This window comes from Neovison vison, chromosome 13, assembly GCF_020171115.1.
Source record: "Neovison vison isolate M4711 chromosome 13, ASM_NN_V1, whole genome shotgun sequence".
Classification (NCBI taxonomy): domain Eukaryota; kingdom Metazoa; phylum Chordata; class Mammalia; order Carnivora; family Mustelidae; genus Neogale; species Neogale vison.
In genome coordinates, this window is record NC_058103.1 from 147,753,052 (window position 1) to 147,779,692 (window position 26,641).

At 42.9% G+C, this 26,641-nt stretch overlaps 1 protein-coding gene across 1 annotated transcript in view; it reads right to left on the bottom strand.

Moving 5' to 3' along the window:
* The window catches only part of IQGAP1 (IQ motif containing GTPase activating protein 1), a 104,887-nt gene that overhangs the window by 68,418 nt on the left and 9,828 nt on the right, over positions 1–26,641 (bottom strand). The window contains exon 3 of the mRNA XM_044229871.1: positions 1,260–1,416. Coding sequence (XP_044085806.1) covers positions 1,260–1,416 — 157 coding nt within the window. The remainder of the gene's footprint in view (positions 1–1,259; positions 1,417–26,641) is intronic.

The window sequence follows — 26,641 nt, forward strand, 5'->3', positions numbered from 1 at the left end:
AATGAATGTCTCGCTGCTCTGTCCACACTGTAGAGTGCTCCACAGAACAGCTCCAGAACTGTCTTCAGAAAAGAAAAGTTTCTCTTTGAGATGTTAATTTTGGTTGAGGGCCTGGACCTTCCTTGTTGTCCTTTGAACATAAACATAGAACATACAAACCTCCTTGGACTCTGTCTTCATCCTTAGCTCATTCCAAGTTCTGGCCCAACTCCATAGTCAACCCGCTTACATCTGCCCTTGGTTTTGCAATCTTCCTCTATCTTTTACACTCATCCTTTTCCAAATAGCTGCTCGTAAGAAAGCTCCCCCACAGCAGATTTTGGTCCTTGTCAACATCCCAACTTGATTTTTCTTTTTCAGGGCCCTGGGCCACAAGAATCAAAGCCTCTCACCGCCCTCGATTTCCTGAAATTGGACTGCTTTTCCAATTTACCTCGAATTTTAATGTCACAGAGGGATCTTTATTCCCCCTAAAGTTGCAAGGTTATTACTTTAATTTGCCAATAGATCTCAGTGCTTGGTTAAAATTAAAGTTGTAATTCTCCCTAGTTACTTCCTCTACCTTCTAAGAAATGTAAAAAAAAATCATCACGAACCATAAAGATTTCCAGACATACCCCATCACAGGAATTGTATCAAAAATACAGAGAGCTGGGGTGCCTGGGTGGCTCAGTGGGTTAAAGCCTCTGCCTTCGGCTCAGGTCATGATCCCAGGGTCCTGGGATTGAGCCCCGAATCGGCTTTCTGCTCAGCAGGGAGCCTGCTTCCCGCCCCCCTCTGCCTGCCTCTCTGTCTACTTGTGATCTCTGTTTTCAAATAAACAAATAAAATCTTTAATTAAAAAAAAAAAATACAGAGAGCCACCTTTCATTATTATACCTGACTTTGCATTATCTTCTCCACTCTCCACGAGGTGTTTTATTTTAGTTTGGTTTTTTTTTTTTTTTTTTAAAGATTTTATGTATTTATTTGACAGAGAGAAATCACAAGTAGATGGAGAGGCAGGCAGAGAGAGGGAAGCAGGCTCCCTGCTGAGCAGAGAGCCCGATGCGGGACTCGATCCCAGGACCCTGAGATCATGACCTGAGCCGAAGGCAGCGGCTTAACCCACTGAGCCACCCAGGCGCCCCTAGAGGTGTTTTATTTTAAAGGAACACACACACTCACACATATTTCTCAATAACTCTGGGACAGGATAAAGTCCACAAATCTTCTTTCAAGTTTAAGGAAATTTAAGCCCCAAGCAAGGAAGGACTCACCTTGTATCTGGTCTGCTCTCGATCGTAAATCTTCTTCAAGGACACCACTTTGGGAGAGAAGAAGTTTCCTAGTTTGGCAAGGTAGACCCCATTCCTAAGCCCCTCCTCCAGTTCTGTGGTGGGAGGCAGGTCTTCCCCGAGGCACGCTTCCATCCACCTGCACGAAAGGGAGAGGACGTGACAACAGAGGAAAGGTCTGATCCCCTCCTTAAGAGACTTTTGAGACTCATTTCCATTCTCCCTGGAGGAGTTTAAGTTCCACATAAGCAACACTCTTTTAAGATCCAATTGCACACACATCCTTGTCCTGACCCAGTCAGATCTTAGGAAAACTCCCGAGCAACAAAGCCACCTTCTTCTCTACCCTGATTTCTTCTGTGGCAGTAGAGCCAACTGGCTCCCCAGCCCCTGACTGCCCAGAAACCTCAGGCCCTAACCCGAGGTCACTCCTGCAGAACTCCTAAGAAAAGCCATGTGTAGCTGACGGCAGCACTTCAGTTGTTCAAAAATTCAAATGTATGTTCTCTTCCAGTTTCAGAATCCACAAAGAATTTCTAGGTCCAGCTTTTAAGGCTGTTTGGGGGTTACATGAATAGTCAATGATCTCAGCTGAAACAGGGAAGGAAATGCCAATGGAAGCAGTAAAAATGAATGTGGGTTTGTCAGAGGTGGGGGAGGAGACTGCATTTCCCCCTAAAACATTTCTCAAGAGATTTCAGGGAGGCTCAAGATAAAACAAGGCACATCTGCATGTATTTTCTACCAACATACGTGTAGGAAAATAAAAATCATTTAAAGGTGATGCTTTGGCTTTTTTTTTTTACGATTTTTTTTTCTTTTTCTTTTTCTTTTTTTTTTTTTTTTTTTTTTTTGGACAGAGAGAGACAGAGCGAGAATAGGAACAAAGCAGGGGGAGCAGCAGAGGGAGAGAAGCAGGCTTCCCAGCAAGCAGGGAGCCTCGTGTGGAGCTTGATCCCAAGACCCCAGGGTAATGACCTGAGCCCAAGGCAGATGCTTAACAACTGAGCCATCCAGGCACCCTGATGGTTCTGCTTTTTTAAAGACTATTTATTTGAGAGAGAAAGAGACCAAGGGGGAGGGCGAGGAGAGAGTTGAGGGAGAGGGAGAAGCAGACTCCCTGCTGAGCAGGGACTTGATGCTGGGACCACCAGGACTCTGAGAGCATGACCTGAGCCCAAGGCAGATGTTTCACCAACTGAGCTACCCAGGCTCCCCGTACGCATGTTTATGTAATTCTTTTATTAATAAATTGCTTGAATGATAAACAACAGACCTTAGATTTATGATAGTTCTATAAATTGTTACTTTTATAATTCAGAATAGACTTTCTTGTATTAATTCTGACTTTCCAAACTGAGGTTACTGCTCAGAATTTTTACAAAACAGTAAGGAAAACGAACAATTTCTCTGTGTTTCTCAAGTTCTAAAAATAGTCATAGTATGTACTTAAATAAATACTGGCTGGGGTGTATGCATGGGCCAGAGAATTTTCTCATCATTCCCTATACCCAGTGATAAGAAGTTTTTACCTCTGGCTTTTCTTTCAGGTACTGGAACTTAAATCACGGCAGTTGGAGGTGGTGGGGGTGGGGGGGGGTGGTAGGAGCACACAAATGAGTTTTCCAGAAGGGCTGCCACGGTAGTTAAGACAGATACCAATGGGTAAGAGCTACAAAATCCAAACCTCTGCAAGAGCCCAACGACCAGAAGGGCAAAGTGGAAAAGAATAGAGCTCACTGGTATGGAAAAGAGCCTAGTCCAGGATTCATCTCCTGTTACCAGCCTTCCAATATTTTCTTGCTAAAAAGGATACAGCAAATGGCTCCTGCCAATCACAGCTCTCAGGGGACAGTGGAACTTGTGTTCTCATTAACAGAAACAAGCCTAGAACAACTGCAGTCTAAGCCAAGAACAGCCCTTCACCATGTATTGAAGAAAAAATTACTTATTTTCTCCTCAAAACAAGGTAAACACATAGACTGTGGATAAAGAGCACAGCGCAATACTTTTGCCTTGAATGAGGCTAGCTACCAAAGGCGTTTCGGTTCTTCTCTGAGATGACTACATCAAAGTCAAAGTCAAAGGAGGAACCACGGCGTCATCTTCCACAAGCTTTTATCCACACCTTCCTGAGGCAAACTGCTGTAAAGCAGGCCTGATTAACAGCTAGTTTTGTAGAGTGGAAGAGAATACCTTGCACATCACAGAAATGTCAGGCCAGAAGAAGAAGAGGCTACTGTGATCTGATGAAAAGGGGTAAGGGAGAGCTAGAATAAACAGGCAAAATACAGAAGTGTCTCTCTGTGCCCCAAACCCAAAGCTGCCCTCCATATTCCCACACACAGGGTGGGAACCTCTGTCTCACAAGAGAGTATCAACGGGTTTCATTTATAAGAATTAAGTTTAAAAAGTAAGTTAAATCGGGACCATATTGCTTTGAAAAATGAAGAGCACTCAGTAGGATGCTATGTTACTCTAATTTTTAATATTAGCTGAAGTATAGATTCTACTATAGCCCTGAGAAGATTCAACAACCCCCCCCTTTCTGTCCTCTACAGCCCATCTGAGATTTCCCCCTCTGTGGTTTAGTGAAACCACAGAATCACAAGATGATAGCCAAGAACTTAAAGCACTCCTAGGGCAAATCCCTTTGGGTTTTGTTTTGTTTTTTCAATATAATAATATGTATTCATTAAAGAAAATTAGTAGACACCTCTCAATATTTTATGAATATTTTCCATGTTATTATATAATTTCTGAAGACTGAGTTACACAAAAATTCTCCAAAGTGCTTAACTGGTCACCTATGTTGGACACTTACGTCACTTCCAAACAGTTTCAGGTATTAAATAATACTGCAAGGAACATCTTTGTGCACAATGTTCTGCTGTATTTAGAATTAACTCCTAAGGAAAGGACCTTAGAAGTCTAACTCCAAAATTAAAGAAATATAAACATTAAAGAAACTTTTTTTATTGTTCAAAAGCTTGTCCAAAGGCTGTATCGACTTACACAACCCCCTCATTTTATAAGTATAAGGTCTATCCGTCCAAGTCAACTACTAGCTACTGGCAAAGGCAGAATCAATCAGGTCCCTGACTCCTAGTTAAGAATCCTCTTCACTAGACTACTGTTACTCTGATCCCATCACTCCAAAAACCTACCAGGGCTGAGCCCCACAGAGCAGAATGAACAGGGCCAAGTTGCAGGTATCCTATACAGGAAAAAGTCTAGTATCTCTCCAGATTCTGTCCACTAAATGGGGTTTTAGGTATTTTAGTGTAAGTCCACACTGATTTTCAACTCACACACAAAGCTTTCTTATAAAACATAAGCATTTAATTTAGCTTTTTGAATACATTTTATTTTTTTAAAGATTTTATTTCTAAGTAATCTCTACACCAAATTGTGGGGCTCAAACTTACAATCCTGAGATCAAGTCACATGCTCTACCAAATTAGCCAGCCAGGTACCCCTTGCTTAATAATAAATCTTAATAATAAATCTGCATAGATCCCTACCTTACACCATACACAAAAATCAACTCAAAATGGATTACAGACTTAACATTAAGACCTGAAACCATACATTCCTAGAAGAAAATATCACAGGTAAGCTCCTTAGCGTCAGTCTTGGCAATAATATTTTTGAATTTGACAGCAAAAGCAAAGGCATCAAGAGCAAAAATAAACAGAAGTGGAACTACACCAAACAAAACGCTTCTGCACAGGCAAAGGAAACCACCAATAAAAGGAAAAGGCAACCTACGAAAAGGAAGAAAGCATCTGCAAATCATGTATCTGATAAAAGGTTAATATCCAAAAAAATTAAAGAATTCATGCAACTCAAGAGCAAAAAACCATACAATCCAATTTACAAATGGGCAGAGAAAGTGAACAGACATTTTCCCAAAGAAGATGTACAAAAGGTGCTAACTGTCAGCAAATGAAATGAAATGCAAATGAAAACCTCAACGAGACATCACCTGACACTTAGAACAGTCGTCATCAGAAGGGCAAGAGACAACAAGTGTTGGGAACAATGTGAGAAAAGAGAACCTGTGTGCACTACTGGTGGGAGTGTAAACTGGTACAGCCATTAAGGAGAATGTGGCGTTTCCTTAAAAAATTAAAAACAGGACTGCCCGCGATCCAGCGATCCCGATTCTGAGTAAATAGTTGAAGGAATGAAAGCAACTGTCAAAGAGATTATCTGCACTCCCGTGTTCACTGCAGCATCATTCACAATAGTCAAGATAAGGAAACAAGAGACGTGCCCATCAACAGATGTATGGATACAGAAGATGTGACACACACGCGCGCGTGCACACACACCGGTCTACTATTCAGCCATGAGAAAGAAAGAAATCCTTCCATTTGTGACAACACAGATGAACCTGTGGGCGTTATACTTCACGGTATTGCTCATATATAAAATCTAAAAAAAAAACAAAAGAAAACTCATAGAAACACAGTCTAAAAGTAGTTGCCATGGGGTAAGGGGTAAAGGAAATAGGGAGAGGTTGCCAAAAGGGTACAAACTCTCACACATAAGAGGATGAGGTCTGAGGCTCTAATGTAAAACACGGGGACTGTTGTGGACCACAATTCTTGTGTAACTGAAATTTGCCAAGAGAGTAGAATTTGAACATTCTCACAAAAAGAAAATAAAACCTAAACCTTTCATAATGTACACGTATGACAAATCACAATGTACACGTTATTTCTGTACACGTTAAATATCCTACAATTTTATGTTAATTATACCACAATAAAGCTAAAAATTAGAAAGTAAATAAACCTAGAAACGCCTGGGTGGCTCAGTTGGCTAAGCGTCTGCTTTAGACCCAGGTCATGATCCCAGGATCCTGGGGTAGAGCCCTGCGGCCTGGGGCTCCCATCTCAGTGCAGAGCCTGCTTCTCCCTCTCCCCTTGCTCGTCCCCCAGCCTATGCATTCTCTATAAATCAATGGCAACACAACTTTTGCCAGTTCTTATGTTCATCACAGAATCCCTCAGGTGGAAATCTCACTAAAGATCTCCTCCTTTGGGCGCATGGGTGGCTCAGGGGGTTAAGCCTCTGCCTTCTGCTCAGGTCATGATCTCAGGGTCCTGGGATCGAGCCCCGAGTTGGGCTCTCTGCCCAACGGGGAGCCTGCTTCCTTCTCTCTCTCTCTCTGCCTGCCTCTCTGCCTACTTGTGATCTCTGTCAAATGAATTAAAAAAAAAAAAAAAGATCTCCTCCTCCTCCCACTCATTCCCACTTTCATGCCTGAATGCTTTCAAATCCTCTCATGAGCCTGACTGCTGCTGCTGACGTATAACCAAACGTTCATTTCTGGATTCTACCAGCCAGAAGTTTTTACTAAACCAGCACCTGTGCCCCTTTGGCACCCTAAGCCGCCCTGTGGAGCAAGACAACACATGGAATTCAAAATATAATGTGGCCATGAAGCACACTGGGAGTTATATGCAACTGACGAATAACTGAACTCTATATCCGAGACCAATGATGCATGATACACAATTTAAATTAAAAGAAATATATATAGTACACACACACACACACACACACACACACACACACGTGTATATAACGTGGCCTGCACTGGACTTTAAGAGACCTGGGTTTAGGGGCAGCTGGGTGGCTCAGCTGGTTGGGCATCCAACCCCTGGTTTTGATTCAGTCATGATTTCAGCATCCTGGAATTAATCCCCACATCAGGCTCCCTGCTCAGCAAGGAATCTGCTTGTCTCCTTCTCTCTGTCCCTTCCCCAACTTGCACACTTTCTCTCTCTAAAATATATAAATATATCTTCAAAAAAATAGAGTTAAAATAAAAAAACAGAGAGAGAGACCCGGATTTATAACCTGTCTCTTATCAAGACAGTCACGTAGCCAGTTTCTTTGTTTGTTAAAAAGGAATGACAAGGGGAGCTGAGGTGGCTCAGTGGGTTAAGCCTCTGCCTTCGGCTCAGGTCATGGTCTCAGGGTCCTGGGATCGAGTCCCAGCAGGGAACCTGCTTCCCCCTCCCTCTCTGCCTGCCTCTCTGCCTACTTGTGATCTCTGTCAAATAAATAAATAAATAAAACCCAAACTCCTGTTACAATCTACTGTCTCCTTCAATAACTGTAATAGCTACCACCTCAGAACATTCACTAACAAAACCTCAGGTTCTGAAGCTGGGCTTCCTGAAGCACCCCGCCCCACAGTACCGAAAGAGCACAGGACTTTCCTGTATCAAGCACCCGGAGAAAAGCCCATTAAACACTAAGCACTGGTGACAATGACACAATTAGTGTGAAAAATGAGAGTTTATATAAAGGTTTGTTTTTAATAGATCACAATTCTCATAAATAATAATCTTATCTACCTCTCACATATAGCCTATTTCTATGGAGCTCTGTTTTATACATATTTTAAATCAACTTTTTTTTCTTTAAAGATTTTACTTATTTATGTGAGAGATAGAGACAGAGATAGCGAGAGAGCATAAGTGGGGAGGAAAGGGAAAAGCAGACTCCCCGGTGAGCAGGGAGCCTGACGCAGGACTCAATCCCAGGACCCTGGGATCATGACCTGAGAAGGCAGAAGCTTAACTGACTAAGCCACTCAGGCACCCCTTAAATCACCTTTCAAAAAAACATCTGTCCACTCTGATGGCTACACATCCATTCAGGGCACATTTCCTTCTTCTTTCTTTTTTTTTTTTTTTAAAGATTTATTTATATATTTATTTATTTATTAAGATTTTATTTGCTTATTTGGCAGAGAAAGCACAGGCAGGGGGAGTGGCAGGCAGAGGGAGAGGGACAAGCAGGCTCTCCACTAAGCAGAGAGCCCGACCTGGGGCTCAATCCCAGGACCCTGGAATCATGACCTGAGCCAAAGGCAAATGCTTAGGGGTACCACCCCGGCACCCCTAAGATTTATTATATATACAGAGAAAGAGTGGCAGGGGCAGAGGGAGAGAGAGAATCAAGCAGACTCCCCGCAGAGCTCGGAGCCCAGTGCAGCCAGAGCTCAAACCTAGGGCCTTGAGATCATGACCTGAGCTGAGATCAGGAGTGGGCCGCTTAAGCAATTGAGCCACCCAGGTGCCCCAGGACACATTTCTTTTTTTTTTAAGATTTTATTTATTTATTTGACAGAGAAAGAAAGAGCACAAGTAAGCAGAACAGCAGGCAGAGGGAGAGGGAGAAGCAGGTCCTCTGCTGAGCAGGGAGCCCAATGTGAGGCTCGATCCCAGGACCCTGGGACCATGACCCGAGCCAAAGGCAGACACTTAACTGACTGAGCCACCCAGGCACCCTTGTCCCCTGCAGGACACATTTCTAATAGACTACACCATGCAACAGCTATCAGCAGCTTGAGATGTGCTAAATGCCTGCACCCACCTTCAAGGAGATCACCCCCGGGAACAGAGGTGATTAAACAACTAGCTACAGTGGAATGATATTTCAACTAGGCTTTATTTTTATTTTTTTTTTTTATTTTCAACTAGGCTTTATAAGATAAATCGTATTTGGAGAGAAGAAAAATGGGAAAAGGAGACATCTGAGATAAAGCAAAAATAAAGGGCAAAAAGGCACAAAAACAGGAGCGCCCATCTGGCTCAGTTGGCAGAGCATATGACTCTTGATCCCAGGATTTTAAGTTCAAGCCCCCTATCGGATGTAGAAATTACTTTTAAGAGACACCTGGGTGGCTCAGTGGGTTAAGCCGCTGCCTTCGGCTCAGGTCATGATCTCGGGGTCCTGGGATCGAGTCCCGCATCGGGCTCTCTGCTCAGCAGGGAGCCTGCTTCCTCCTCTCTCTCTCTCTGCCTGCCTCTATGCCTACTTGTGATTTCTCTCTGTCAAAATAAACAAATAAATAAAATCTTAAAAAAAAAAAAAAAGAAATTACTTTTAAAAAATAAATAAGTAAGGCATGGCAATAAATGGTGTATTTGGGGAATGATGAGCTACTGCAGTAGAGATGTATCTGGAGCACCAGCATTTTAATTCTCAGGCCGTGGGAACCACCGAAGTTTTCGAACAGAAGAGTGGGTTGGTCAAAGGAATCCAGTAAGGTCCTTGACTAGGGCAATGGTGGGAAGGGAAAGAAAACTGGTGAGCAACTACAAGGGAAAATTGACCCCTCCTGACAGCTGGTTAAACAGCTGGGAGTAAGGGCTAAGAGGGGGAGACAATGGCTTTATACACAACAGGAAAAGAAAAAGGGGGGTAAAAGCCAAGTTAAGTCCTGACTTCACATCTTGCTAATGACACAGAACATCAAATGGATTCAAGGGGCCTGGCTGGCTCAGTCAGTGGCGCATGCAACTCTTCATCTCAGTCATGTGTTCCAGCCCCAAGCTGGGGGTAGAGTTAACTTAAAAAAATTTTAATTTAGGGACGCTTGGGTGGCGCAGTTGGTTGGACGACTGCCTCCGGCTCAGGGCGTGATCCTGGAGTCCCGGGATCGAGTCCCACATCGGGCTCCCAGCTCCATGGGGAGTCTGCTTCGCTCTCTGACCTTCTCCTCGCTCATTCTCTCTCTCACTGTCTCTCTCTCTCAAATAAATAAAATAAAATCTTTAATAAAAATAAAAAAAAAAAAATTTTAATTTAAATTTAAACAATGGATTAGAGAATTTAAAGAGTAAGATAAAAGGAGGAAAAAATTACAGATGAATGGTTGTACAATCCTGAAATGGGAAAAGCCTTTTCAAACAAATTTATGGCAGCAGATATAAAGGAAGAGGGAGGGGCGCCTGGGTAACTGAGTCAGTTAAGGAACTGACTCTGGATCTTAGCTCACGTCTTGAGCTCAGGGTCCTGGGTTTATGCCCTGTGTTAGGCTCTACAAAAAAAAAAAAAAAAAAAAAAAGGTGAGGGGGGAATAAAGTGGCTACATAAAAAGCAGTTAAACTTCAGGACATTTGGGAGGCTCAGTTGGTTAAGCGTCTGCCTTTGGCTCAGGTCATGATCCCAGGGTGGTGGGATCAAGTCCCACATCAGCCTCCTTGCTCAGCAGGAAGCCTGCTTCTCCTTCAGCCTGCCACTCCCCCTGCCTGTGCTCCCTATCATGCTCGCTCTCTCTCTCTCTCTCTCTATCCCTCTGACAAGTAAATACATAAGTTTTTTAAAGAATTAAACTTAAGGCAATTAAAAAAATTTTTTAGAGAAAAGATAAACTGGAGGGAAAACTCTGCAACATAACAAGAAATTAACAATCTTCTATATACATTTTAAATGCTTGAAATAAATAAAATGACAAGTATTTCCCTAGAAAAATCTAGAAACATAAACAGGCAACTCACGGAAGAAGTAAATGGCCATAATTACAGGAAAAATTCTTAGTCTACTAATCAAAGAAATGCAAATTAAAGTAACAATAACACCATTATTTGGCTATCAGACTGGCAAAGATAAGGAACAATAGTGACTTATTATTGTCCAATACGTGGGGAAACCCCACATTCTCACACTGTTCCAGAAGAAAATCTGGCAACATGTACCATGTTTAGTAAACTTTCAGAAACTTCTATAAAAGGCAAAAAGTTGTTTTATTTTAAAAGATGATGTGGTGACTTGTGGCGCGGATGACTAAATGAAAGAGGATGCCAGGCAGCGAGGCGGGGCCGCCAGCAGAAACAGGCCAGAATGATAAATTCAGGCCGGAAACGTGTTCAGCTCGAAACACGAACAAAACGTCAGGTGGTGACAACCTGCAGGCAGTGGAAACACGAGTGTGGAAAACTCAGGGGGCAGACCCAGCTGGAGACAAGGCGTGAAGAGTGGCACCATAGGGGGTGGGTGGATGAGCTCACCAGAGAAACGGACCGTAAAGCAACATATAATACGGCCAGGGGATGCCTGGCTGGCTCAGTCAGAGGAGCATGTGACTCTTGATCTTGGGGATCGTGAGTTCGAGCCCCATGTTTGGTGTAGAGGTGACTTAAATAAATAAATAAATAACTTTAAAAAAAAAAAAAAAGGTCAAGACTGTGCCTCGGAGAACACCAACACCAACACTTAAATGTATTACAAACAGGGGCTACTAAGGTAAAATGAGAAACATGAGAGAATCGCATGACCACAGGGAAGGAGAATTTTGCCGGAAGCTGGGAGAGGTCACCAACTTCGATGCTGCAGAGAGACGGATGGCCTAGGGAAAAGGATGTACCAAACACGGAAGAAGGCCATCTGTGACCCCCACGAGGGGCATCTTAGTGGAGTGGTGAGCAGGGGAAGGGAGATTACAACCAGAAAAGCAAATTCTAGGGGGAACTAGAAACAGCCAAGGCAGACTTCCTTTTCAGGAAGTTTAAGAAGGGAAGAGAAATTGGAGGAATGGAGAAAGGGTTGGTCTGAGGTGGTGGCATGTCCTAGGAAGGCACCTCTCCCTCTTTATGACTCAGGAAGAGGCACTTAATTGCAGGCTGCAAGAAAGCAACAAGTGCTGAGGGGACCGAAGAGACGAGAAATAAAGAGCCAAAGAAGAAGGCAACGTTCTAAAGAACACGGGAGCACTAGTTATGGAGGAGGAACAGACCCAGTTCTTCCCTGCGTAATGAGGGAAGGAAGTAAGAATGACAATTTACCTAACTAGCCTCTCTGAGCTTCAGTTTCCTGTCCGTAAAAACATGGTAGTTGTGAGCATTAACTGAGATGCTATATGCAAACCCACACCCATGGGCCCTAAGTCATGGGTGCTGTGCACCCGTGTTCCACATACAGGAGGACGTGTGTGCAAGAGCCAGATCCCAGGAACACCCAGTACCCTGCCTTCCTTGTCCTGCAGAGAGCATCTGTCAAAGGGACTGCAGGCTGGGCCCTACCCGTTCCAGCCCGCAGCAAGACAAAGAAACCAGTATTCAGAAAACTGGTGCGGTAAGCCCTGAAACAAGCCCAGACCTCCAGCACGCACTGGGAGAAAAGAATCAGGGTGGGAATGTGAATTAGGGGTCTGTGAAGAGGAAACAAGTTGAACGGGTTCTGCTGAGCACGTGACTTCAGTGGTTTCCCAGCTCGGTGCAATACAGAGGGGAACATACCAATGCCGGAAATGACTACTCCAAACCATCGAGATTCGGTTCCTCCAGGAGCCGCTCCTCTGGTCACCACACCCCGCTTGCACAGCAGATGCCCCCACATGCCAGGGTTACTCGCTGCTGAAAACGTCCCAAGCTGGGCAGTCTCTTCCTGGCAATCAGGATTTTACTCAGACACCAACATGTCTAAGCACCATTGAGGCACTGGAAACAGCCTAGTAATTTCAACCCAGCATGGTAGGAACACGTCTTAAGAGAAACAAAGGCAGAGTATTCGACTGAGAACTGACCAGCTAAAGAAGAAAGGGCATTAGTGCTACTTTCTCAGAGAGAAGGGCATTTAGGTCTTGAAGGACTATGTGTGGGGTGGGGTGGGGGGGTGGTGGTCAGGGGGGCAAACATGTCAGGCCAAGGGGAGAGAAGGTGCAGACCCTCTGAGGGATCTGAAATGGGAATGAAATGATCAGGGGCGCCTGGGCAGCTCAGTCAGGTCTTGAGCTCAAGGTTCTGAGTTCAAGCCCTGCACTGGGCACTGGGCTCCACACTGGGCAAGGAGGCTCCTTTAAAAAAAAAAAAGGAATGAAATGATCGGATATAACTTGAGAGGTCACTGCAAGCAGTACAGATCATATGGATGAGGAGGTATCCTACGGGGTGAGGAAGATCGAGGGAAGCCCCAGCAGTAATCCAAGCAAGAAATGATAAAGGCTTGTTTTCCAAGCCCTGCAAGCACATGAGAAACCTTGACAGTTTCTCCTTTAAAAGAAACTTTAGTGTGAATTAAGCCAGTTTGAACAGCTGTAAGAAAGAGTGAGAGACAGAAGAGAAACTTTACTCTTTGCTGAACGGGATAAATTGTACCAAGTCCACAGGCAGAAATTAAATGTTAATGGTTATCCTCTTTCAAGAGCCCCTTTCTTCCCGGGGTGATGGAAACTACTCTAAGGTAACAACTGCACTATTTGGTCGACTTACTAAATATCATTAAGTCGTACATTAAAAAACAGGAGAACTTTATGGCATGTAAATTATTACTTCAATGAAGTTTTTTAGAGCGTCCCTAGGCTAAGAGGATTAACTGCGCATTCCCAGAGTCTTCAGATGCGGACCCCAGGGAAACACTACCACGCTGACCTACCAAGCCCTCCATCTCTACTTTACCATCTATCACAAAGCGTGAAAGACCTTTTAACCTTAAGTGGAAAAATAAAATAAATGTTCCAGCTGAGCTGACCTCAGGTGATCCGAAATCTCAGCAGCTGCGGTCACGGCTGGCCGTGAGCAGCGTGGGAGAAAAGGACCAGGTGAGAGTCCTCTACGAGGCAGCAGACAGCTAGTTATTTCTTTGCAAAAGCACTTCTCAGCCCTCCGCGCCTACGGCTGCAGCTGCTGGAGCCCTCGGGGAACAAGGGGAGCCTGCGGAACAAGTCATGGGTCAGAAACTGAATTTTCAGATCTAGTACTTAGTGAGAACAGGTCACGGAGAGGTTAACTGTCATACTCACTGAGGACATACTCCTTCCCCTCTGAGGCTCACAGTATAGTGGGGAAGAGAAAAACATAAGGCGTTTATAATATATTGTGAAAAGCTATATAAAAAAGATACGGTGGTGAGCAGTGGCAGAAACACAAGACAGGAACATCTCATTCAGACCTGGGGCCAGGGCGGGTGTTCCCTGGAGGAGGTGCTACTTTCGCTTGACTTTCTTGGACAGGCCATATATGTACAAAGGTGAACATTCAAAAAGTATAAAAAGGTGGGGAGCCTGGGTGTCTCAGTCAGTTAATCATCTGCCTTCCGCCCAGGTCATGATCCCAAGGTCCTAGGATCGAGTCCCACATCAGGCTCCCTGCTCAGTGGGGAGTCTGCTTCTCCCTCTGCCTGCTGCCCTCCTCGCGCTGTGCTCATTCTCTCTCTGACAAATAATAAAATCTTAAAAAAAAAAAAAAAAAAAGGTATAAAAGCCACCCAGTTAAAAGGGAGAAAATTTCATGAAGTGAACAGAGTAGAGTGTCATATGCCACCGAGATTAAGAAAGCTACATATTGGGGCACCTGTGTGGCTCAGTCAGTGAAGCATCTGACTCTTGATTTCAGGTCAGGCCCATGAGCTGAAATCATGGTCGGGAGACTGAGTCCTGCACTGGCCTTCTCCCGGGCGTGGAGCCTGCTTAAGATGCTCTCTCTTCCTCCCCCTCTGCCCCTCCCCCCTCAGTGTGTGGGTGCATTCTCTTTCTCTCTCTCTCTCAAATAGTACTGAAAATTTTCCAACGGACATAACAATTAGGTCATCAGTGATTCGAGCAAGAGAAATTTCAGTGGGGGAAGAGGGCACACAAATCACACCCACAGGAGTTCAAGATAAAGAAGTGGACAACGGGGAGTAAAGACAAATTTTTCCTAAAAGAAAAATAGAAGGGACAATAATCAGAGTAGGGCCTAGTATTAAGGGAGTAGATTTTGAATGGATGAGGATGTTTATTACTACAGAGAAAAGAATCAGCAGAAAAAACCTTAGTTATAGTTAAGAAAACAATACTGGAATAACAACCCTAGAAGACAGAAGGGATAGGATCCAAACCAGGCATAGAAGATAGAGACTTGGGTACCTGGGTGGCTCAGTCAGTTACACTGGCCTTCAGCTCGGGTCATGATCCCAGGATCTTGGGATCAAGCCCCACGTCTGGCTCCCTGCTCAGCAGGGAGTCTGATTCTCCCTCTCCCTCTGCAACCACCCCACCCCTCCACACCAGTTCTTGTGCTCTCTCTTTCAAATAAATAAATAAAATTAAAAAAAAAAAAAAGAGGAAGAAAGATACTTCTCCAATTGCTACAGGGAAGGTAAAGCTAGAAGGTTAAATGACATGGGATAAATTTGTTAAGATCAGAGAAATTAAGAGAGTTTGTAGAGAGAGTGAAGGTCATCAAGCCATAATGAGAAGCTAGGGATGGAGGGGACTACTGAGAATACAGATTGGTAAAATTTTTGATCAGCCTCACATGTGACAATTCAAATGTTACTTTCAAAAGTCACCTTCTCCATGCACTCTTCCATGATCTACCCTTGGAAATAAGCTCTCCTTCCTCCAAACTCCCTCTAAACTTGACCTCTTGGGCGCCTGAGTGGCTCAGTTGGTTGAACAACTGCCTTCGGCTCAGGTCATGATCTGGGGGTCCTGGGCTTGAGTCCCACATTGGGCTCTCCCTGCTTTGCAGGGAGCCTGTTTCTCCTTCTCCCTCTGCCTGCCTCTCCCCCACTTGTGCTCTCTTTGTCAAATAAATAAATAAAATCTTTTAAAAAATAAATAAACTTGACCTCTTAACCTCTTAATATAGTTATTTAAGTATATAAGGGTGGGATCCTTTTCTGATTTATCTCTGAAGCATGGGGCTCGGTAAGTAACTGAACGACACAACGTGTTCCTTCCCTCTGGCTTCAGGACTACAGTACTGAGGTCTCAGTCATAACCAAGTACTAATACTAACATCATCATAAGCTCCTATCCCCACCACACTGAAATTCCCTTCACCATCCCGACGCCCACACTCCACACACTTTGCCCCAATTCAAATGAGCATCTACTTTGTGGAAAAGCCCTGTGGAAGGGGCGCTCCTGGATACCAAGGAGAAAAAGTCTCAACTCTAAAGGAAGACAAAAACATGTGTATTTATGCTTTGCCTTCTCTCCCTTCTAATTTCAGCTTATCTTGCAAAACTCAGCCATAAAATAACCTTTCCCTCATCTAAACTCTCACACATTTAACTGCATCATTTCACTGGCAGCTGTAGGTCGTCTTGTGACATCAGTTAGACCTTTCAGCCTTTGATGTTGAGTAACTTCTGAAATGGTGATGCCCTATCTGTCCGATCGATCTGCACACCCCATAAGGACAGGCTGCGTTAAGCTGCTGTCATCTTCTGCAGTTCTAGTTCAGAGGGGCCTGCACAGAGCCCAGAAATGCTTTCTACCTGTTTTATTTTATACAAAGTGCTTTTCCCCACTGTTTCAGCCATGTCAGAAAGAAGAAGAAGAAGAGCAACAGAATGTTATCAAGTTACTTAGGGGCGCCTGGGTGGCTCAGGCAGCTGAACGTCTGCCTTCAGCTCAGGCCACGATCCCGAGGTCCTCGGATCCAGCCCCACGTCGGTCAGGCTCCCGGCTTCTCCCTCTTCCCCTCCCCTGTCTCGTGCCCTCTCTCTCTCTCTCAAATAAATCATGAAATCTTTTTTTTTTTTTTTTTTAATGTTCATTTAAAATCAAAGTACCTCTTAGTAACACAGGAAATGAAAATAAAAACTGTTTTGAGTAACTCAAGAAGTACTTAGGTTAGAACAAAATCTTCCATCAGCTGTTGTACAGTCTATGCTTAAAAATCTTCTGCAACATGGATTTTTCCAAAGCACATTTTTTGGGAATTTTTTTTTTTGAGATTTCTTACTATTATAAAGTTCCTTATATTTGGTAAAGATTTTTACCATATCTTTCTTTTTTTAAAAAAAAAAAAGGTTTTATTTCTTTATTTGACAGAGAGCATAAGCAGGAGAGCAGCAGGCAGAGAGAGAGGGAGAAGCAGGCTCTCCACTGAGCAGGGAGTCTGATGCGAGGCTTGATCCCAGGAGCCTGGGATCATGCCCAGAGCCAAACGCAGCCACTTAACCGACTGAGCCACCCAGGTGCCCTACCATATCTTTATTCTTATTGTTATAAAGTTCCTCGGATTTGGAGCTCCTGGTTGGCTCAGTCGATTAAGAATCTACTTTGGCTCATGGGGACCCTGCTTCTCCCTCTCCCTCTATCTGCTACTTGTTCTTCCTCTCTCTCTTTCTCTCTTAAATAAATAAATAAATAAATAAATAAAATCTTTAAAAAAAAAAAGTTCCTCATATTAAGCAGATTTCCATTGCTTGGTTCTGTTCCTCTGTGACCACACGTGACAAACTGAACCCCTCTTTCATTTTTCAGGGATTTTTTTAATGATGTATGCAAAATGTTGGGGGGCCTGGGTGGCACACCAGTTAAACATCTGACTCTTGGTTTTGGCTCAGGTCGTGATCTCAGGGTCATGAGATCGAGCTCTGCACCCAGTACAGTCTGCTTAAGACTTTCTCCCTCTCCCTCCCCTCTGCACACATGCTCACACACTTTCTCTCTCAAATAAATAAATCTTTTAAAAAATAACATAGGCAAGATGTTAACAGTTGAATGAATTCCTATACTGGTTGACTATTGCACTTCTGAGATTCTACATTTCTAGAGTCCCCCTAACTCCTGTCTCCATATTAAATAATCTGAGTCCTCTCAATGATTCCTCATACATCGTAATTTACAGACCTCTGATCATTCTGATCAGGCTCATTCAACATGCCCTAGTCCTTGAGCAATAATCGTGTCTCAACCAGTGGACCAACTCCCACTGATTGGGAGTGGCTCCTCAGGTCTTATGTTGAAAAGGATTCTGATCTATCAGCAGGGCCTGCTGCAGGTGTGAAAGAATCCCGCCACTATATACCATCCCTACTCTAGACTACTGTCAAGATCCCTCTTAAATTATGGCCTCCAGACCTGACGACCAACTTCAGGTACCCCTGACCAACACAGAGGACAGTGAAAGAACCTCTTCCTTTTGCATATGCCACATTTCTATTAATTTAACATAAAAAGATCATTTTAGAGAAATTAGCTAGAATTTTCCAGAGTACATTCAAGCAAGTTGTATTGTGCCATAAAAAAAGATTAATAGTGTGTAATGAAGTTGGCATTGAGGAAACAGGTTTTAGATTAACAGCTTTGGCATAGATACTGTTTAGAGATGAATCAACTTGCCAAGCTACATAATTTATTCTTTGTGCTAAAGGAGAATACAATTCAGGATTTGAACACTGTGTGGCTGACTTTCCAGATCACTATTTTTTGAGGTATATTCTACTAATGAGTATTATTATGGAATTAAGAAAGAAAGTGTTTAGTAGTCAAACTTCAGAAATCATGGATTAAGCCAAATTAAACAGACTATTTCCTCTGTGGGTTAATCTTCATCATGGGCTGTAAATTCTGACTCTCCAAGGGAGAAGATAGTGTAAACAGTATTTCTCAAACCTAGTTTACTATCAGACTCTTCTCACAGACCATCCTTCTTGTTCCAGAATTGTGGGGTTTTGTTTTTAAGATTTTATTTATTTACTTTAGAAAGAGGGAGAGAGGGAGACTGTAAGCTGGGCAGGGGGCATAGGGAGAGCGAGAATCTCAAGCAGACTCCCTGCTGGCGCGGAGCCAGTCCAGGGGCTGGATCTCACCATCCAGAGATCTCACCATCCAGAGATCATGACCTGAGCCCAAACCAAGAGCCCAATGCTTAACCAACTGAGCTACTCAGGCACTCCTGTTCCAGTATATATTGGATTGAGAAATGCTGTTCTTTGCCAGAATGATGGATTTGAGAGACTATTTCATGTAAGAATTTGGGGCATGTTTATGGTCAGTTCTCAACTGCTACATGTTTTATCTGTAGTTTCTTTCTATTCTTCGAGTTCTCATGTTCTTGGCTTAGCTTAAATTAAAACCATTATTGTAGGTATAACTGATGAGCTGTCATCAGTAATCTTTAAGGCATTAGGCAGAACAGAAATGTGGTTTTTTTGGTTTTTGTTTGTTTTTTTGTTTTTGCTTTGTTTTGTTTTGGTTTTAATGTGGTTTTTAAAAGTGGAGAAGGGCAAATGTATTAATTATTAAAAAGGAAGAGACAAATTGTTGTCTAGCAAATGAGTCTCGGGCAGAATTCCTAGCATAGCGTCAAACAGATGGCTTATGAGCACTTAGTGAGGAAAGAAGTGACACTTAGAATTCAGCTAGGACTTCTCAAGACAAGCCCTTTCACATTAACATCATTTCCTCTTGGACAGGGTCACCAGATTGGTGAATCAGAGAAACACAGTAATGTGTAGTTTTTAGCAAGGCATTTACAAGTATGTCTCGTGCAACTTCAGTGACAGGTTGGATAAATGTGGACTAGGCTGTAAGGAGGTTAAGATATAGAGCCGGCTGAATAAACCATATTCAAAAAGAGATGCTAGATGAGGAGTGACTGCCTAATGGGTGTGGGCTTTCTGGGGGTGAAAATTTTCTGGAATTAAACAGTCATGGTGGCTGCACAACATTGTGAATATACCGAAAACAAGTATTGAATTGCATACTTTAGAATGGTTAAACATGGCAAATTTATGTTATGAATTTTATCTCAATGAAGAAAGGAGCTATTAGGTTTTAAATTCAAAGAAAGCTCTTTAGGGAGTGTTACAGGTAAAACATTCTTATTGGCACCTATCAGTGATGTGTACTGATTGAATTTGAGTTTGCCTTATTGCTGGAGTGATGGTATACACTGCATGACTGTTCTGCTTTCAAAATACCTTGAATCTAATGATGAGCTTTAATTGTGATAAAATGTGACATCCTATCCTGGGGTATAGTTGCAAATGGAGTGTCTAGGTACAGGACAGAGTAGTTCCATTGATGGGAAATAGCATTAGTGGGAAACCTGAACAAAATGAAATAAAACTATGTTGTTAAAACACATTCTATTAATGAGTCAATTTTTAAATTCTCTATTGACTCTATTAATGAGTCAATTCCCTCAATATATAAAGAGCTCTTACAAGTCAGTAAGAAAAGCCAGAAACTCTGGGTGCCTGGGTGGCTCAGTTGGTTAAACACCTGCCTTTGGCTCAAGTCATGATCCTGGAATCCCAGGATCGAGCCCACAATGGCCTCCCTGCTCAACAGAATCTGTTTCTCCTTCTGCCCCCAACCCACTTGTGCTTATTCTCTTGCACACTCTCTCAAATAAATAAAATCTTTAAAAAAAAAAAAAAAAGTCAATGACTCAACAGAAAAATGAGCAAAGAGTTCAACTAAAACAGTTGACAGAAAAAGAAATACATCTGGCTTTTAGACACGTATAAAGATGCTCAGGGATGCCTGGCTGGCTATGTTGGCAGAGCACATGACTCTTCAGCTCATGGTTTTAAAAGTTTGAGCCCTACATTGAGTGTGGAGCCTACCTTTTAAAAAAAAAAAAAAAAAGAAAAAATTAAAGTTTTTTTAAAAGATGCTCAGCTTCACTCAAAATTAAATAATCTGAAAATGAAACTACAAAAAAATACCATTTTTCACCTACAAAATTCACAAATACTCAAAAAAACTATTCATACTGCAGGCTGGTAAAATTATGGGTAAGCCAGCCCTCTCATATACTGAGGATGGAACAATCCCCCACGGAGAAAGTTGACAATATTTATCAAAACTAAATGTACACACTCCGAAATTCCACTTTTAGAAATTTACCCTCCAAGAATATGCACAAGCGTGAAATGGCAAACACAAAAAGTTGCTAACTAGAACACTATTTATAATAGCAAAGTTGAGGGAAATGTGCACCGGTAGGTTAAATCTACACACAGAAGAGCTGTGCAAATGTGGAGATAAAAATGTGGCACTCTAGGGCACCTGCGTGGCTCAGCTGATTGAGCGACTGCTGTCAGCCAGGTCATCATCCTGGAGTCCCAGGATCGAGTCCCACATCGGGCTTCCTGCTCAGCGGGGGTCTGCTTCTCCCTCTGACCTTCCCCCTCTCGTGCTCACTTGCTCTCATTTTCTCTCTCTCTCAAATGAATAAATAAAATCTTAAAAAAAAAATGCGGCACTCTAATGTACTCACGTGGAATAAGTCACAAGATGCAAAGCAAAATGTACAGTGCACTATCGCTTCTAAAGAAGGAAATAAAAGTGACTTGTATCTCTACGTACTGAATACTGAAGCACACGCATTCATGACAGTGGTTCCATCTGGAGAAAAACTGGGTGGCTGGGACACAGCTTTTCACTGTATACCCCAGCCTAGACTCTAAGACAGGTTCATGTATTATCTCTTTTTTTTTTAATGATTAGGAAAAAAGTTTTAGTTAAAAAACTAAAATCTGCCTAAAAAATATTTTGGGGGGAATTCTCAAGTTTTTAAAGGAAAACCCTCAGAGTCAAACCACTGCTTAGCACTACCAATTCAACCAATGATTAAGAAACACTGTCCAGACTAATGATAGAACAGTATGTTTTCAGGGCAGAAAGACATTTTGTTGCAATAGTCCTGTAAGTAGTAAGTAAATTTTCTTTCCTTATAGCTGTTCTAAAGGTCATCTGACCTGCATGTTATTTGGGTTTTGTTTTGTTTTGATTTCATCTGACAGAGACAGAGCGGGCAAAAGTGGGGAGAACAGCAGGCAGAGAGAGAGAGAGAAGCAGGCTCCTTGCTGACCAGGGAGCTGGATGAGGGGCTTGATCCTGGGACCCCAGCATCATGACCTGAGCAGAAGGCAGCTGCTTAACTGACTGAGCCACCCAGGAGCCCCGGCATATGTTATTCATAATGAAATGACTGGCTATACTGTGAGGCTTTTTCTTAAGATTTGTTATTTATTTATTTGACAGAGAGAGACATCAAGAGAGGGAACACAAGCAGGGGGAGTGGGAGAGGGAGAAGCAGGCTTCCTGCTGAGCGGAGAGCATGATGTAGGGCTCTATCCTAGGACTCCAGGGTCATGACCTGAGCCAAAGGCAGACACTTAAAGACTGAGCCACCCAGGCCCCCCAAGGCTTTTTCTATTTATTTTCATATCATTTTACTACAATGATCATCGGTTTTTCCTCCTTCTTTTCAATTTTTCCCCATTAGCTCCCTTTATACTTCAGTTTCTTCTGCTTCAGTTTTTAGGAACACTAATTAATCCTATTCTAGAGAATATTTTGATTTTTATGTGGCTGAGTAATTATCCCCAGAAACAGATATTTTCTACGTTATGGATAAATACCCATCACAACAACAGTATTTTCCTTCCACTACAAAAGTCTTACAATTTTGCCTAAAGCCAGCATCCTCTCAGTCCCCAGACATCTGCCCCAACAGAAGCCAAGCCCTGGGCTGGCAGCTGCCTCTCCAGTGCTCCTTCTGCTTTTCGTTATGATTTCCAGTGAGTCAACAGGAAGGTATTCTGAGTAAAGAAGAAATAGAGGCCTTTAGACAGGACTTTCCTCCACCCACAACACCAAAAAATACAGCTCTTGCCAAATGATCCAAGGCAATTTCCAATCCAGTTTGCCACTCCTGTCTGCATGAGGTCATTATTTAAAAAACAAGCAAGTGGGAAGAAGAAATGCTTTTCTAAGCTAAATCAAAAGTAGATCCCAGGCTGTGAACAAGGAAACCAACTGGGAACTCTCTGGCCTCCCCAGAGCCCCCGTATTTTACTCCATCATCTCTATTGCATCCATTTCCACTTCCAGGGGAAAGTCTTTGTGAGCAGGAGTTAGGTCAAAAAAGTTAAGCATACACATCTGTCACAGGCCAGTATCATGCTTCTAGACACCTACAAAATTCCCTAAACTTAGATTTTACGTTCTTCATATTTTTTTTTTAGATTTTATTTTTTAAGTCATCTCTACACCCAACTTGGGGCTCAAACCCACAACCTTGAGATCAAGAACTGCATGTTCCACTGGCTGAGCCAGTCACGAGGCCCTATGTTTACTACGTCTCTCATAAGCATGAATAAATCTTTTCCCAATCAACATTTTTTTAAAAGATTTTATTTATTTATTTGACAGAGATCACAAGTAGGCAGAGAGGCAGGCAGAGAGAGAGGGGGGAAGCAGGCTCCCTGCTGAGCAGAGAGCCCGATGTGGGGCTCGATCCCAGGACCCTGGGATCATGACCCGAGCAGAAGGTAGAGGCTTTAACCCACTGAGCCACCCAGGCGCCCCCCCCCCATCAACAAACATTTAATGGCTACTTACGTATGTCCATCACTATCTTTAGCTCTCCACTGAATAAAGAAAGTATAAGACAGAGTCCAACACCCTAGTCAGACACTAAGCTATGAGACAAATCAAAACAAAACAAAGACATGAGACAATCAGAGAACTGTCCTGAGACAGTCAGAGGGGCAGGCCAGAGACCGCAGCGAGCAGCAGGAAGGCGCGGACAGTACCTCGCCTGTAGGACAGCCTGGCAGTTACCAACTCCAGGAACCAGTAGACTTAAACGGTGGGCTGACATGTCGCCCCTTCCGGGCCTAGAGAGGCTGACAGCACCAGTAGTACTAGGGTCACCCAGAGCAGGCTCAGAAGTGTGCGGAGAGTTACAAGACCATCAGACGAGGGATACTAACTCATTTTTTCCCCCTCTGTAAAAATAATGCCTATCTCACAGTTGTGCTGTATATCAAGTCCATCATCATTCTGCTGCGTTACCGGTAGTGACGGTTGCGGTCAGTATTTTTAGAAGCAGTAGAACTAAGTGGCAGACTGACCCTGTAAGTACTTGCCAAACCTGAAATCCGGATCTACCACTTACTGGATGGGCGAGTCAGCCTCCGGAGCCTTGCTTTCTTTTCTGTTAAATGTAGATAAGAATAAGTACCTCGAGGGGCTTCGAGACTAGCTGGTCAGAGCACACAAGGAAAGCGCTAAGCACAGAGCCTGGAGTGCAGTAAGTGCTCATGAAATAGTAACAAATGGTCCCAAGGGTGACAGTGAAGAGGCAGAGGACGACCGTGATCTTGGGGCAGACAGAAAATACCTTCTAGTATGACGTCCTTGCAAACTGCAGGGTTGGGTTTTGGGGTTTTAGTCTGTTTCCTTTTAGCTGTTGTAAAAGTATCTATTGAGGTTTCTGTAATAAAATGCCTTATTAAAAAATGACAAAGTAATTCTTCCTGACATAGAATTAGAAGAAAAAATTAAAAACATCCAAGCTTAAGCAAGTAAACTTTTTCTCCAAAGTAAAACACTAACCAGATCTTTCACTTATTATATGTTTATGATGTTTGAATCACACACGTCAAGGCAAAGGGATCAAATCAGAATACCAGGACCTCCTCTGGGAGAAAAACCAAGCGGCAGAGTCATGATTCAATCAGGTGGGGAGCCGAGCCTCCGTACTCAAGTGGCACTTCACTCCGTCTGCTCAAAGATACCGTCTCTAGGCAACCAAGTCCCAAATTTTAAACAAACAGCCCCAGTCAGATGAATCACTTCCGGATGGTCTCACTTTGCCTACCAGCACTTTCTTATACAAATACTTCCCGTGAAGGAGTTTATTCAGCAGTGCAATTGCAAACAGCGAGGAATTAGTTCATCAAATGCCACATGACTTAAAAATGTTCAAAACAGGTCCTGCCACCGACAGATATCCCCAAAGTGCTAAACTTTGAAGCAGAAGAAATTATACTGAAATCAGGGACAGGTCACCATGTAAAGCCAGAAAATTAAATTCCTAGAACATGCCAATGTAGGCCCTCAAATATATTTTTACTATTTTTTCATTGGGAACATTAAAATATATAAACACAACTGTTACTCTGACCTTGAAGACCAGAAGACATATATGCCAAATTTGATCAGACGGATGGCCCACTTAGCCCAGTTAGACTTTCCCAACCTTGACTGGTGGACAATCCACACACTTAGCGAGCCAACTAACACTGGTTTCCTGTGGCCACACCCACTCCAAGACTTACTGAAAATAAGGGGAACTGGTGAAGTATTAAACCCAACTCCTGGCTGCAAGCTCCTTTCTTCTGCCTGAAAAGAATGCTATATGTGTCACACTATTCTTCATGAACTAATTAAAGACCATTTCATCTATTAACAAGAACAGAGAGGGAAAAGGAGTTAACAGTCCAAAATGAAAACTGCAGTAGGACAGAGCAACTGTCATTAACAGACCAGGAAAAAAATCAAGACATTCGAAAATCAAGTCAGGGGGTGCCTGGGTGGCTCAGTGGGTTAAGCCTCTGCCTTCGGCTCAGGTCATGATCTCAGGGTCCTGGGATCGAGCCCCACATCGGGTTCTCTGCTCAGTGGGGAGCCTGCTTCCCCCTCTCTCTCTGCCTGCCTCTCTGCCTACTTGTGATCTGTCTGTCAAATAAATAAATAAAATCTTAAAAAAAAAATCAAATCAGAAAATCAGAAGATAGATGTGAGACACATATCTAGAATGCTGATAAAACAGACAAAATGATAAAGAGCCATAAAACAAACTATACAGATCTAACATACCAACAGCACCCCAAAATAAAACCAATAATAACCAATAATAAATCAGAATAAAAAATCAGAACCAATTAACAAAGGTTCAACAACTTCCTAGAGCTAAAACAAAAAAGATAACATAAATCAAGAGTTTCCACATCACAGGCAAAATTACCAAGCCAACATCAACTCTAATATGTAACTCAAGGAAACACTGAGAAACAAGAATTTTCCAAGTTTCAAATAATGAAAAATTGTTAAAAAAAAAAAAAAAAGTTACTTGTACGCCGCTAAAATCAAGTTAGCTTTGGGGTGCCTGGGTAGCTCAGTAGGTTAAGCCTCTGCCTTCGGCTCAGGTCATGGTCTCAGGGTCCTGGGATCAAGCCCCGCATCAGCCAGGCTCTTTGCTCTGCAGAGAGCCTGCTTCCCCCTCTCCCTCTCTGCCTGCCTTTCTTCCTACTTGTGATCTCTGTCAAATAAATAAAATCTTGAAAAAAAATAAAAAATAAATCAAGTTAGCTTCATTTAGATATTTCTCAGTAAGTACAAGAAAATGAAGTCCAACACATTTTCTCAAGAAAAATGAAATACAGGTGCACCCAGGTAGCTCAGTGGGTTGAGTGTTACCAGACTTTTGGTTTCTGCTCCAGTAGTGGGACTGAGCTCTGGGGCAGGCTCTGTGGACAGTGGGGGAGTCTGCTTGGGATTCCCTCTCTCTCCCTCTGCCCCTCTCCCCACAAAATAAATAAAACCTTAAAAAAAGAAAGAAAGAAAGAAGGGGTGCCTGAGTGGCTCAGTCGTTAAGCATCTGCCTTTGGCTCAAATCATGATCCAGGGTCCTGGGATTGAGCCCTGAATTGGGCTCCGTTATCAGCAGGGAGCCTGCTTCTCCCTTTCCCACTCCCCCTGCTCGTGTTTCCTCTCTCGCTGTCATCTCTCTCCATCAAATAAATAAATAAAAGCTTTAAAACAAAAAAAAAGAAAAATGATATATATTTCGCCATAGAAGAATGAAGAGTCTAGAAACAAAACTATACACAATTTAATATTTGACAAAGTAGATATCAATTGCTAATAGCTAGTAAAAAGATTGTGGGTTATTTGTTTTTTTTTGTTTTTTTTTTTTTTATTTGTGAGAGAGCATGAGGTGGGGGGGCAGAGGGACAGGGAGAAGCAGACTCCCCGCTGAGTAAGGAGCCCAACTGGGGGGGCTCAATCCCAGGAGATCATAACCTGA